Here is a 14,597-nt window from a genome sequence, read left to right as displayed (position 1 = left end):
TTGCATGTCTGGTATCCTTGACATATAAAGGACCATAAACATGCTTTTCTTTTAGGCTGGTATTCTTTGCAGTTGTCCATTTCTCTTGAGCAGTTCATGCAAAACCTATACTGCACCACAGTAGTTCTAGTACAATTTTTTTTTTTTTTTTTTTTTTAAATCAAGACTTATATCTAATTCTTCCTCTAAACATGGTAAATTTATCCACAAAAAACACAATGATTATGAGAATTGAATGTCAAATAAGACTCAACAAAATTTTTTTTACCACTTCTTGAAAATTACATTGGCAATAGTTTAAAAAACTGAGCCAGTTTCATGTACTTCCTACAAACCTACTAATTACTTACATGAGTTAGACATTAATATTGCAAACTCTAGCAAAGTCAATCTCCAACAATCAAGCAAATCTAATACCTTTTTGCTTTTATCTTTTCCTGAACGGATCTGCTTGTGCCAACCGTTGTGCAAATGCTTTGTTTGGGAATATGTTATCTGCCTTCATCCTCTCTCGAAACCCATAAACAGGAGCTTTAGCATTGATATATGCCTGGATCAGAATCTCATGTGGCTTGAGTCGGCCATTGTACCCAGACTGCTTCATTCTATGGAATAATTTCTCAGTATTATGTATATCTCCCTGCTTTGCGTATTCTTCCATGACAACCTTGTAAGTGCTGAATAGTGGTCTCACCTTATTCTTCTGTACTGCCTTATGCAAAATGGAGTCAGCTTTCTCCACGTCCCCAGCTCCCAAATGGAGCCTCACCAGTGCATCCCAAGTCAACGGGCCAACCCAGCTCCCAATATCTCCCATCTGCTTCACAAATTCCTTTCCCTTAGTCAGAAGCTTATGGTTCACATAAACTTGTAGGAGAGCAGAGTAATGCCTTGAAGAGAGTTTCTTCCACTTCTGAAGCATCATTTCAAAGACTGCTTCTGCCTTCTCCACCTCACCCAGCTTGCCCCACGCTTCTATAGCAGCCATGCACTCATTCATTGTGGGATCCAATTCACATTCCTTCCAAATTCTATCCACATCATCAGAAATGCCAAGAGAAGCATAGAGAGGAAGCACCACTCTGCGCACATCAAGACTTTCCTTCAGCTTTCTTTCTTCAATTTCCTTTAGGACAGCTTTAGCTTTATCTTCTAAACCCCCAGATATGTAGTGCTTAGCCAAGACAGCTAAAACATGTATGTCAGGTAGCACTCCTTCAGCCTTCATAGTCTCAAACAACTGCTCCATCCCTACAATGTCATTGGACTCCCCTTTGGTGTCTAGTAAGAGCCTGTAAGTAAAGAGAGATGGCTTGAGATTTTCTTTCTCCATTAACAACAAGATATCGGCTATCCTTCTCTTGTCAAGTCTCTTGTAGAGGATGATCATTTGATTGCAAGCATCAATAGTGATTGGAAACTCAAGCTCCCTGATTTTCTTGAACACTGCCTCTGCTTTCTTCATGTTAATGAGATGGACACAGCAAGTTAGGAGGGTTCGGTATACTAATTCACCTTTGAAATTCTTGGGGATGTTCTCAATGTACTTCTCTGCCTTCTGGATACCATGTACTTTAGCAATCAAATCAAGGCGAGCAGCATGATCTTGTTCAGTAAGGTCATGTTGCTTAGTAGTCTCCAACCACTCTGAGAACTGCAAAATAAATTAGATTTTAATAGAAGGTTAAAAATGCAACCAAGCATCAATCCTGACTACATAGGGTCAGCTATATGAATCTTTTTCCACATATACTGCTTTACTTTTCATGATATTGTCTTTGCTGCAGATCATTGTTACAATCAATAAGCTATTATTATGATTGCAGCAGCTAAAAGTAAGCAAATTTAAATTTATCAATGCTTGAGAATCCAGGGAAACATATTATTGCATCAGCTGTTTAACCAATTCTGTGATAGAACTAAGGGTATTATCTTCTTTCTTTTCTCCCTTTTGGCTAAGTCATAAGTGCACTAAGGAGTAATAAGACTTCATTCTTTTTTTGGTAGAACTATACAAGTAGTTCAGCCATAAGCCGACATTTTCACCTATAAGAGAAGGGTTATGGTTAGAACCTAAAGAAAGAAGGAGAGAGGTCTAGGGGGCTTTGCTTTGGATGTGAAGAGTAACGGTGCACAGAAGAGGTGGAGTGGTGCGGACAAAAGATATAGCCTCCAATAATGCAAACATAGGGGCATAGACATAAAAAGATGATGACCTAACTTGTGGCCTTACGGATGAAGCCTACTAAGCCCAATCATATAATAATTAGGATTTCTTTTATGTAATTGTTATTTTCTTTTTGTATTTGGTTTAGGAGTTTAAATTCTTTTTAAAGTAGTAATGTTATTTTCAATCCCTACAAGGATAATAAGTTTGGAACTCTATTTAAAGAACCCATGATTCAGTTTTGTTTACAGTTTGATAGATTAATAAATTTCTCTTGGAATTTTCCTTTTAATGTTCTAGTGCTGACTTGAGCTACCCCTAGGTGCTGACTCCTAGAAGTTTGTTCTCTACTTGGTGCTGACTCAAAGCTAGCCAAAATGTTGATTCCTCAGTTATCTATCCTTAAATTTTCTGTTCTTTGATTTTTGTGTTGCATTAAGTTTTGGTTTTATCCAATGTCAAGGAGAAGAAAAAGAAGAAAGGAGAAAATATGCTAGGCAATCTTGCCTCAACACAAACATTTAGCCATTGTTTCAACACAAACATTTAGCCATTGTTTAGTATGCCAATTCAATAATAGCAAGAGTAGAAATTTCCATTACTAGGGTTCAGTAGTGCTGTGGACATAGCATTTCTCATAGAATAATAAAGTAATATATGTAAATATTAATTATCATTTTTTTATAAGTAATAATAGTTTTATTAAAGTTGAAAAAAAATACTCTATGTTCACGATGATGAACATAAAGTACCATTAACAATTACAAGGAAATCAAGTAGAAGATCTAACAAAATGTTGGAATTCAAAAATGGAAGTACAATGTGTAAAGCCCACTGCCCGAGACCATTCAAACAAAGAACAAATCAACATGAAATTCAAGTGATCAAGAGGTCGCGCAATATCCTCAAACTCGTGTCTGTTCCATTCCTTCCAAACTAACCACATCGAGCACACCAACACCAAATTCCATACATCGGAGTAATGTATGGAATTTAATGTCATCTCATATTTATATTTTTCAATTTTGTTTATATTATATATAGTTTATATCGAATATGGTAGGTTACACATACACTCAATAGCTCTTGAATTTACAAACTCAAGTTTCACCTCATTCGCATGGAGAATATTTTCCATTTGAGCTACAACTAATTGGCATCAATTAATAGAAATTCCTAATGATGCAATTAGTCTGAGGAATATGTATTCTTTACTTGAGGCATTAATTAATAACTTTTTTTTTTTTGGGAGAATATATTTAATTTGAATCTAGCACATACCAGGGTGATGCTGGATAACTTCTGGATAAAACAATGACAAACTAGCAAATTATGTCTTCATTTTACCATTAAAGGTACAAAAATGTCACAGGCAAAGTGCAAGCAAACATATGCATTTCAGCAAAATCAGACATGCATTTCATAATTTGTGACAAAAAATGAAAAAAAAAATACATAATAATTTATTTAGGGAAATATCAGGAAATAGCACCTGCAATGTCTTGCCATACATCCTACGCTTCCGAAGGCTAACTATGATTTTAGAAATACTGAGTCGGTTCAAATCATTCCCTTCCGCAAGCCACTTATCAAGAACACTAGCAACAGAGTGGCTTGGAGCATCCATTATAGCCTTGCACAACTCTAAAGAAGCCTTTTTCTTGTGAGATTCCTCACCAACCACACCTTTCTCAGTATCAAATAAATCATCATCCAAAATCCCTGGTTCTGAAGCTAATTCTTCCCCAACTTCTTCATCCGCATTACAATCCTCAATTACATCAACTGTAGAGGTTGTTTCAGGTTCTAAAATCCCATCTTCCACATCAAGGCTATCACTGCTACTTCCTGCATCTGCCACTGAACAAAGACTACGGCTACGCACAAAGATTCCTTCAAGAATAGGTGTGTGGTGAAACAACTTAACCGAATGGAATCTAGTCGATAATAAGTGAGCAGGGTGACATATACTAGATCTGTCTCCTCTAACATTACTTGATGTGCCCGGTTCAGCACAAAAAACCGTTGAAGCTTCAAGGAAATACTGTTGTTTCCTAACAATAAAAGAAAGAGATTCAAATAATTTAGACAGCCAAAGAAGAGGAGTTATATTATAAGCAAAGGGTGGAATGGTATAAAAACTTAGTGGGATAACATGGGTGTTAGTGAAAGCTATCACAAACAGCATAACAGGTGATTGCTATATAAATTCAAAATCATAAGAAGATGTTTATTTATTGTAAAAACCTTTTTCTCAAATGACTCACCCACCCACATACACAAAGTTGGAAGCAAGACCTGAGGAGGCAAAATGGTCATGCTTTATTTTGTGAATAAAATTATAAACTAAGAAATACTTTTTTTTAAGAGCCTAAGACACATAAAATATGAAATTTGAGCCAAGGGGAAAGGGAAAAAAAAAATAGCATATACGCTTTTCATTAATGACAGTTCTCCATAATTTTATCATCAGAATCTCACTATCCACAAAACCACCATGGCTATGCTCTCTATATATAAAGTGAAAAACATGATGGTACAATGTGCTTGTCTAAGTTAACCCAAAATCAACATTAATTTAAACAATAATAAAAAAGATACCAACTGCAGATACAAGTATTGGGTAGTGAAATCACATGTAGACAAATATTAAAATAAACATCTTTGACTATGTAGTAATAAGAAAACAGAGAAAAAAATAACAAAAATTTCAATTTGCAGACAAACCCATTTGTGTATGAACATGTCAGAGTGTGTGTGTGTGTGTGTGTGAGTGAGAGAGAGAGAGAGAGAGAGAGTTACTTGAGAGGGTGAAAAGCTCGACGGAGTGGCCACATGATGACTGATGATGAATCTTGGAGATAAGCATAAACCCTTGCAATCCCAGGACAAACCTGCTACTTACTAGTCACTGAGTCTAAAACCCTATTCTTTTGAAACCCATATTTTTCTTTTTCATTTTCCTTTTGCTGATTGAGGAGCTAAAGTATCATTCGGGTCAGAACCTCAGGGTTGACCTATGAATATGTGAATGTTAGGGAGTGACCCAGAAAGTGTTGGCTATGGGCCTGGTGTGCTGGTTTATTTGCATGGTTATTATTGTTTTTTTTTTGTTTGAGAATCGTGGTTATTTGCATGGTTATTATGTTGTTATCGATCTTGGCTGGTAGGTACCACAAATATTTTAGTACTCTGAATTATCTGTTAAATCTTATATAGGTCACCCCTGTTAATATAGCCGAGTTGGGTAGAATATAGCTAACATCCTTAAGGTTTGAGCAAATGACAATCAGGTCTAAGACTTTTCAAAATTGAATAGAGACCAAATTGATCAGTTTTGAAAAGTCTTAAATTTGGCTAACATTAACCGAAATCTCAGAAGTGTTAATTGTGTTTTATCTTATTTTTTCATTTACTTTGAAGAGTCTGGTTAATATATGCTGTGAAATTGAAAAATTTGTCATAAAAGTTAGTTATTTTTTCATTTTCCCATAAAAAATTATCTAAAATAGTTTACTAATATATGCCCTTAAGTCATATATGCCCTTAAAATTATCTAAATCATACTTTGAATCGGAGAAAGTCTTAAGATTCCATTTTTCATAAATTTTAAATTATATAATATAATGACACATTACTTAAAATCTCACAAAGGAAAAAAAATTAACTGTTTTTTGGTTAATTTCCAGAGTTCCCAAAGACAACATGTCCTATTAGAAAAGCAATATCTTCTTGGATCCAACGCTTTCATCAAAAACCTTCTTGGCAAATTGTTTTTTAACAATTTGCATGCAAAACACATTCACCACCTCAATCATGCACCTACAGATTTCATGTCATACAACAACTGCGCTTAGTCCCAAAATTGTTGGAATCGGCCATATAGATTCTCAACAGACTAGTTAGGTGGCCACGTGTTTCAAGACTTCATATCATATCCCAACAAAAAAGAAACTCACTTCAGGGCCAATGTTGCCATCAGGATTGATTTTGTCGTGTGTCTCAAAGTCTTCAGATCTAACTACTCTTTCAAAATGTGCTCTAATGTACATTAATTGACTACTCTCATGGTGCTCTGATGTTACTTCCCTTGGAAGTACAGCAGCTCCCATTGACTTGCATCACATTCAAATCATCTGCTCTCTCTTTACAGCATACCCTGATTTTCTAGTTCTACCATTGCAAAACAAAGTTCATGCCAGCTTGTCCATAATCTGTCTTCTCGTTTGGATGATTATGAGAATTGAGTATTAAATAAGAAGTGAAAGATGCCAGTATCAACTATCAACCACTTCTTGAAAAATTACATCAGCCATAATAAAAAACTGAGCCATTTCCATGTACTTCCCTCCTACAAAACTACTCACTTACACAAGTTAGACATTAAATTGTTAAAGTTAACTTTTTTAAATAAAAGACTTTAAAATTGCAGACTTCAGGAAAGTCAACCTTTCATCAATATAGCAAATCTAATACCTTTTTTGCTTTATCCTTCCCTGAATGCATCAACTTGTGCCAACAGTTGTGCAAATGCTTTGTTTGGGAACATGTTCTCTGCCTTCATCCTCTCTCGAAACCCATAAACAGGAGATTTAGCATTGATATACGCTCGAATCAGAATCTCAAATGGCTTTAGCTGGCCAGAGTGTCTACAGTGTTTCATTCTATAAAATAGTTTCTCAGTATTATGTATATCACCCAGATTTGAGTACTCTTCCATGACAGCCATGTAAGTGTTGAATAGTGGTCTCACCCTGTGCTGCTGAGCTGCCTTATGCAAAATGGAGTCAGCTTTCTCCACATCCCCAGCTCCCAAATAGATTCTCACCAGTGCATCCCAAGCCAAAGGGCCAATCCAGCACCCACTATCTCCCATCCGCTTCACAAACTCCTCCCCCTTAGTCAAAAGCTTATGGTTCAGATAAACTTTCAAGAGCGCATTGTAAGGCCTTGAAGAGAGTTTCTTCCACCTCTGAAGCATCATTTCAAAGACTGCTTCTGCCTCCTCAACTTTGCCCAATTTGCCCCATGCTTCTATAGCAGCAATGCTCTCGTTCAGCGTGAGATCCAATTCACATTCCTTCCAAATTCTAGCCACCTCATCGGAGTTTCCAAGAGAAGCATAGAGAGGAAGCAATGCTCTGCGCACCTCAGTACTTTCCTTTAGCTTTCTTTCTTCAATTTCCTTCAAGACAGTCTTAGCTTTATCTTCTAAACCCCCAGATATATAATGTTTAGCCAAGACAGTTAAAACATATATGTCAGGTAGCACTCCTTCAGCCTTCATATTCTCAAACAACAGCTCCATCCCTACAAGGTCATGGGACTCCCCTTTGGCGTCTAGTAAGAGCCTGTAAGTAAAGAGAGATGGCTTGAGATTTTCTTCCTCCATTAACAACAAGATATCGGTTATCCTTCTCTTGTCAAGCCTCTTGTAGAGGATGATCATTTGATTGCAAGCATCAACAGTGATTGGAAATTCTAGCTCCCTCATTTTCTTGAACACTGTCTCTGCTTTCCTCATGTTAGTGACAAGGACACAGCAAGTTAGGAGGGCTAGGTATACTAATTCGCCTCTGAAGTGGTTGGGAATTTTCTCAATGTACTTCTCTGCATTTTCGATACCATGTACTTTAGCAATCAAATCAAGGCGAAAAGCATAATCTTGTTCGTAAAGGTCAGGTTGTTTATTAGTCTCCAACCACTCTGAGAACTGCAAAATAAAATAGATTTTGATAAAAAGTTTGAGATGCAATCTAGCATTAATCCTGACTACATAGGTCAGCTACATGAATGTTTTTCCACATATCCTGCTTTACTTTCATCGTATTCTTACAATCAATAAGATAATATCATGATTGCAGCAGCTAAAATTAACCAAAATTTTATTTATCAAGGCTTGAGAATCAAGGGAAACATATTTTTCCATCAACTGTTTAACCACTTCTGTGATAGAACTAAGCATATTATGTTTTCTTGTGTCCCCCTTTTGGCTAAGCATATGTGAACCAAGGACACTATCAATATTATATGAGAGAATAGTTCATCCATAAGCCGACATTTCCACCTGTCTTGAAATATTTCATCATATTTAACCTTGGGATTATCAATGACCAGATGGCTTGGATAATCCTTTATTTTTATTTTTATTTTTTGGCTTAGATAAATATAAACAGGGAACAGCAAAAAGGAAAACTACCAACAATCAAGCAGAAGGGCATGAACTAACTCCGGTGGAAAACCCCTTGGACACAACCCAACTGAACTTTACATTATCAAAAACATAGGCTAATAACATAATCTTGCAAAGATTTGGATCAACCTAATTTTGCAAACACATGACAAAACCTGCGTTTATCTCCTACCACCACTGTTTTGAAGCATTTTGACATCATATCATGACAAAGTATAATAAATCACAAGTGCACAACCACCACAGATCATATGATCTTAATATAGGGAAACAGCCAATCAATTAATCTCAATATATGTTTCACCCAAACAGGCCCACTTACATTGCATAACATCAAGAACCAGTTATTGACATGTGACCTCAACAGGGCACACAATCAGCTGCAACTATGCCTTATGGAGTGAAGGTCACTAGTTTAAATCTCCCCTTGCATCCAAAACTTACCTATATCAAAAGAGGAGGGGGGGGGGGGGGTGTTGAGAGAAAAAGAACAAGCTATTGACATAGAACAGATTAGGAAACCTGCCCATGGATGGTTTTATGGTGGTTGAGAGTTGGGGAAATTTGTGGTTTAAGGCTAGGGATTATGGGAAAAAGGGGTTTTATGCTAGTTGCTAAATGTTTAATGTTGAGGCAAGATCCCCTAGTGTGTTTTCTCTCTCCTTTCTTCTTCTTTTCCTCCTCCTCTGTGCACTGTTACTCTTCATAGCCAAAGAAAGCCCCTTGGACTTCTCTCCTTCTTTCTTTACATTCAAACTATAACCCTTCTCTTATATACTTCAAAACCCATAAGCCTAAGTTCTCCCAATCTTTTAGCCCTTAAATAAGCCAATAATGCTCTACCTTTTTATTTTTGATATAGGGGTGGGGAGATTTGAACCCTGGTTCTCCTAATAAAGAAGACTAGGCAATGCCACTGAGCTACAAAGCTCTTGGCCAATGAAGGTTGGCATTGCTTAGTATGTTGAGATGATATACAGCAAGAGTAGAAATTGACCATGAATCAGTATTATTTGGGATAAAACTGATATTCCTATTCATTTATTTTATTCTATTTTATATTGCAGTACTGGAACCCTGGAAGAGAACTTTAGAACTAGTAAATGTTATCTTATCATATATAGTTTGACTACATACAATGACAACAACAAGCCTTAGTTCGAAAATTTTGGAGTTGCCTATGGATCTTCAATAGACTAATCAGAGTCAATCACATGCATTCTTAGGAGATGCCCCAACATGTATCTACAGTGAATCCATTCATAAAAAAGTGACTAATTTTTATGATGGCCATAAACCTACCACGACCCTCCTTTTTCCGGACTTAGGTCCGGTTGCAAACAAAGTATATCACACTGATGCATAAACATGGTTTGAGTATATAAATTAGATTATTTATTATCAATGACTATCATCAATTATTATGAAATATTAAATAATATATACAATTATACATTCAACTAAATTATTTTACTAGGTACATTTACATATACAATACATTTATAAATAAATATAAGATATAATATGATATCTGATAGTAATTAATATTATAGAATAATAAATTAATATAGGTAAAATATAACTTCTCATTTTTAGTTTTTTAATGTCATTTCTTACTTATATTTTTAAATTTTGTTTATAAGTATATATAATTTATATAAAATATGGTAGGTTTACACATAAACTCAGTAGATTTGAATCCATAACCTCTAGTTTCACTTAGTTCTTTTAGAGAAGAAAATGCACTTTGAGCTACAACTCATTGGCATTGATTAATAAAACTCCTATTGTCTAAGGAAGACATATTCCTTACCTGAGGCATCAATCAATAATATTATTAGTATTGCAATATATCTAATTTGAAGCTAGTACCTACCAAGTTGACGCTGGATAACCTCTGGATAAACAACGACAAACATGAAAAATATGTCGTCATTTTACCTTTAAAGGTACAAAAATGTAACAGGCAAAGTACAGGCAAACATATGCATTTCTAACTTTCAGCAAAACCATGAGACAAGAGCTTTCAGCAAAACCATGTGACAAAATATGTGTTTCTAACTTTCAGCAAAACCATGTGACAAAATATGTGTTTCTAACTTTCAGCAAAACCATGTGACAGAATATGAACAACTACATAAAAACTTTATTTAGGGAAATATCAAGAAAGAGCACCTGCAATGCCTTGCCATACATCTTACACTTCCGAAGTATAACTATGATCCTAGAAGTACTGAGTCTGTTCAAATCATTCCCTTCCTCAAACCACTTACCAAGAACACCAGCAACAGAGTGGCTTGCAGCATCCATTATAGCTTTACACAACTCTAAAGAAGCCTTTTTCTTGTGTGAGTCCTCACCAACCACACCTTTCTCAGCATCAGACAAATCATCATGCAAAAACCCTGGTTCTGAAGCTAATTTTTCCCCATATTCTTCATCCGCATTACTATCCTCAATTACATCAACTGCAGCATGTGTTTCAGCTTCTAAAACCCCACCTTCCACATCAAGGTTATCACCACTACTTCTTGCATCTGCCTCTGAATAAAGACTATGGCTACCCACAAAGATTCCTTCAAGAATAGGTGTGTCATGAAACAACTTCACCGAAAGGAATCTAGTCAATAATAAGTGAGCAGGGTAGCATATGCTAGCTCTGTCTCCTCTTACATTACTTGATGTTTCCAGTTTAGCACAAAAAGCCCTTGAAGCCTCGAGGCAATACCGTTGCTTCCTAATAATAAAAGAAATAAATTCAAATAATTTAGACTGCTAAAGAAGTGAAGTTATTATAAAGCTATCACGAAGAGCATAACAGGTCATTGCTATATAAATTCAAGGCTAAAATGCAAATTGCACCCTTTAAGATTGGTTGGAATTTATTTCAAGCCTCTAACTTTACTTTCATTCAATTGAGTTCTCTAATTTTCAAATTTATTCAATTCACGCCTTCCATCCAATTCTGTTAAAACATGATGCTATAATGTGCTTATCTTACACTCTTACTTAACCCAAAACCAACATTAATAAATAACCAAAGACTAAGAATAAGATAAAAAAGGATAACAACTGCAACAAAATGAGAAAATTTATAAACTTTTCTAATAGTTGGTCAAAAGATACATGTATTGGGCAGTGAAATCACATTTTAGACATATATTAAAAGAAACAGCTTGAACTCACTGACATATAAAATATAAAAAACCAAGTAAAGAAGAGGAAATATTCAACTTGCAGGCAAACCCATTTGTTTATATACCAGACTGAGAGAGAAAGAGTGTTACTTGAGAGAGTGAAAGGCTCTGCGGAGTGGCCACATGACCAGGGTGGGAGATATACCCTGGCAATCCTAGACACAGACAGGACACACCCACTAGTTACTGGTAACTGAATGAGCTTAAAACCCTGTACTTTAATTTTCTCTGCAGACAGGATGAAAAGCTGAGAATTGTGTTGATTGGGACCAAATATCACCTGGGTCAAGCTTGATTCATGAGAATGTGATTGACAACTTGGAGCCAGAAAGTGTTGGACATGGCCCATCCAGTTTGTTCAGCTATGAGAAAAGGTATTGTGCGGTTTGGCATAAGAGGTTTATTAAGGCTCAATTTAAGACAAAGCTGGGCTGGATTTGGTTAGCTTGATGAAATATTGGGCTTTACAAGTAAAGGCCTCCGTTTTTCTTGATTAGTTATCGTACGTTCACATCTTAATTGACAAGTTGTTATTAATTTTTCTTACTATTTTATTGATCATGCATGTAGAACTATATTAATTACATTTTTTTTTCTTTTATATATATCGACCAAATGTTAGGTACAAAACTATTTTTATAATTTTTTTTACAACATAATAATATGATAAGTTGTAATTGAAGTAATATTTGTTTTATATAAATCTATCACTTATACAATTTTTATATGCATTGGATGGTTTTAAAAAGTTGGGGATATTTATTTACAATCAAGTTTTTAGTTGATTGTCTAATTAGATTAAAATGCTTTTTGAATTAGATGAGCTTCATTTGATAAAGCTTATTGATGGAAATAGCTCTTCTAGGCTTAACCTCAATATGGTAGGTAAGATACATGAATTTTGGCTTGAAATTGACACCCAACATCTCACAATTTGCAATCAGGGCTCCAATCCTTAGATTTGTGACCCCCATAAATGCCATAGCTCCCATAGCACCATGGTCAAGGATAACAGGAGCTATAAATCTCAAGTCTTACACTCTCCAAGAATAGAGAATACACTTACAATTTTCTATTTTCTTCTGTAAGTTTTGACTTGAGTATTGGGGGAGATTAGACAAAGACTATACTGGTGCTTCTGACAGAGTGTTTACATCTTGCGAGTCTTTCAAAGCTCTTTGTTTGGACCAGTGGCTTACTAAAGATTTCCAACATCACCACTTATCATTGTTATATAGGAAACTTGAGATTGATATTCTCCGCACTCACCTAAGTTGCAAGTGACCTATGCTTAGTGTTAATTTTAGTGCTAAATTATTGATTTTCTTAAAAGTTTAAACTATTGAAATATGATAAATTTAATCATTTAACCACATACTTTCATTTTCCTCTCAAAAAAAAAAAAAAAAACCACATACTTTTAAAAATTTAATTATTTAACCATATACTTCTAATACTTCCTTTCACCTGTGGATAGTTATGAAAATTTAAATGAGAGATAAAGTAAAAGAGACAATGATTGAACTCAGAATCTCATACTCTAATATCCTATTAAATTATTGATTTTCTCAAAAGTTTAAACTATTATGAGATAGTAAATTTAATCATTTAACTACATATTTTTAATACTTAATTGTGGGGCCCAGCAATTCGTGGACCAGGCCCATTTGCCCTTAGAAAGTCCGAGGGCCCAATCCGAGGAGAACTGTGGCCCAAGCTCCATGACGCCGAGCACGGACCAATTTTTGGGAGGCAGCCGAGGACAGTCTAGTCCTCGGCAGGCCCATAATCCGCCCAGAATAAAGGGATAAATTCGTAAGGAAATCCAAAATACCTTGGGGCGATTACCCTAAATACCCTTCTGGATAAGGCCCAATGCCTGGCAGAACCGTACTCTGCAGCTTTATCAAGTCATCCCCAACAATTCCGGGATTAGACTGATGGGACCAATGTCAGTATTTGTAAAGACTGACCCTACACGTGGACGAAGGACATCGAACGCACACTAGTATAAAAGGAGAAGTAAGTGAATCTAGCAAGGGGGAGGAAAAAAGGAGACTTCATGAGGAAGATCGCCGGAACGATCCATGCACGGAACAGAGAAAGTCCTCCGTTGGACAGCCGGAAAGGACCACAAGGGTCCTCGGATAAAGTCCGAGGAGCCCATTCTCAGAGGTGGCAGTATGGCGGGGCTTTAAACGTTTAGGCCCAGTCCATTTTCCACAGGGATCTTTCTGAAATCCAGACCGGACCATCCCCCCGTGACCAAGCCCAAGCTTTTCAAGCCCACTCTCTACAAATCGTATTGTGAGGGATCTCTCCCGCGCGAACCCAAAAATGTCACTGGGCCGCGCAGGAATCGTGTCCTTACAATTGGCGCCGTCTGTGGGAAAGCATGCGCGCTTGGCGCAGGTGGCGGTGGAGTCAACTCTCTACTAAGCAAAAATTCACGGAGCTTCCTCCGTCTCCTTTGACGTGCAGCTGTTGTTCCGACATAAACTTCTGCTAGGGGCTACTCCTTGCAGCGCCCATGGCGTAGGCAGCCCTAGGGGCTCTTGGCCTCAAGCCGGCTCTCCCCGCCCTGATCTAGGGGCTTACATCCGAAAAACAAACCAAACACAAAAAAAATAAATCTCACAAGCTTTGGACAGAACCAAGGTCTTGCATTGTCCTCGGACTCAAACCTATGGGGAAACCAAGTACAAGAGATGAAAACCAAAAGCTTTGGACAGAACCAAGGTCTTGCATGGTCCACGGACTCAAGCCTGTGGGGAAACCAAACACAAAAAAATAAATCTCGTAAGTTTTGGACAGAACCAAGGTCTTGCATGGTCCTCGGACTCAAACCTATGGGGAAACCAAGTACAAGAGATGAAAATCAAAAGCTTTGGACAGAACCAAGGTCTTGCATGGTCCACGGACTCAAGCCTGTGGGGAAACCAAGCACAAAAAAAACAAATCTCACAAGCTTTGGACAGAACCAAGGTTGCATGGTCCTGGACTCAAACCTATGGGGCAACCATAGTTACAAGAGATGAAA

At 36.7% G+C, this 14,597-nt stretch overlaps 1 protein-coding gene across 1 annotated transcript; it reads right to left on the bottom strand.

The window, feature by feature from the left end:
- Positions 1-231: 231 nt before the first annotated feature.
- On the bottom strand, positions 232-11,909 carry LOC115966970. The gene is made up of 6 exons (XM_031086092.1): positions 11,648-11,909; positions 10,536-11,097; positions 6,657-7,880; positions 4,970-5,061; positions 3,660-4,221; positions 232-1,654 (listed from the first exon to the last, which is right to left on the bottom strand). Exons 1-6 carry the CDS (start codon positions 11,680-11,682, stop codon positions 428-430), a joined length of 3,702 nt encoding a protein of 1,233 aa, XP_030941952.1. The 5' UTR covers positions 11,683-11,909; the 3' UTR covers positions 232-427.
- Positions 11,910-14,597: the final 2,688 nt, after the last annotated feature.

This window comes from Quercus lobata, chromosome 11 (assembly GCF_001633185.2).
Source record: "Quercus lobata isolate SW786 chromosome 11, ValleyOak3.0 Primary Assembly, whole genome shotgun sequence".
NCBI lineage: Eukaryota > Viridiplantae > Streptophyta > Magnoliopsida > Fagales > Fagaceae > Quercus > Quercus lobata.
Note: the sequence above shows the minus strand (reverse complement) of the source record. Positions and strands in the feature narration are given on the sequence as shown.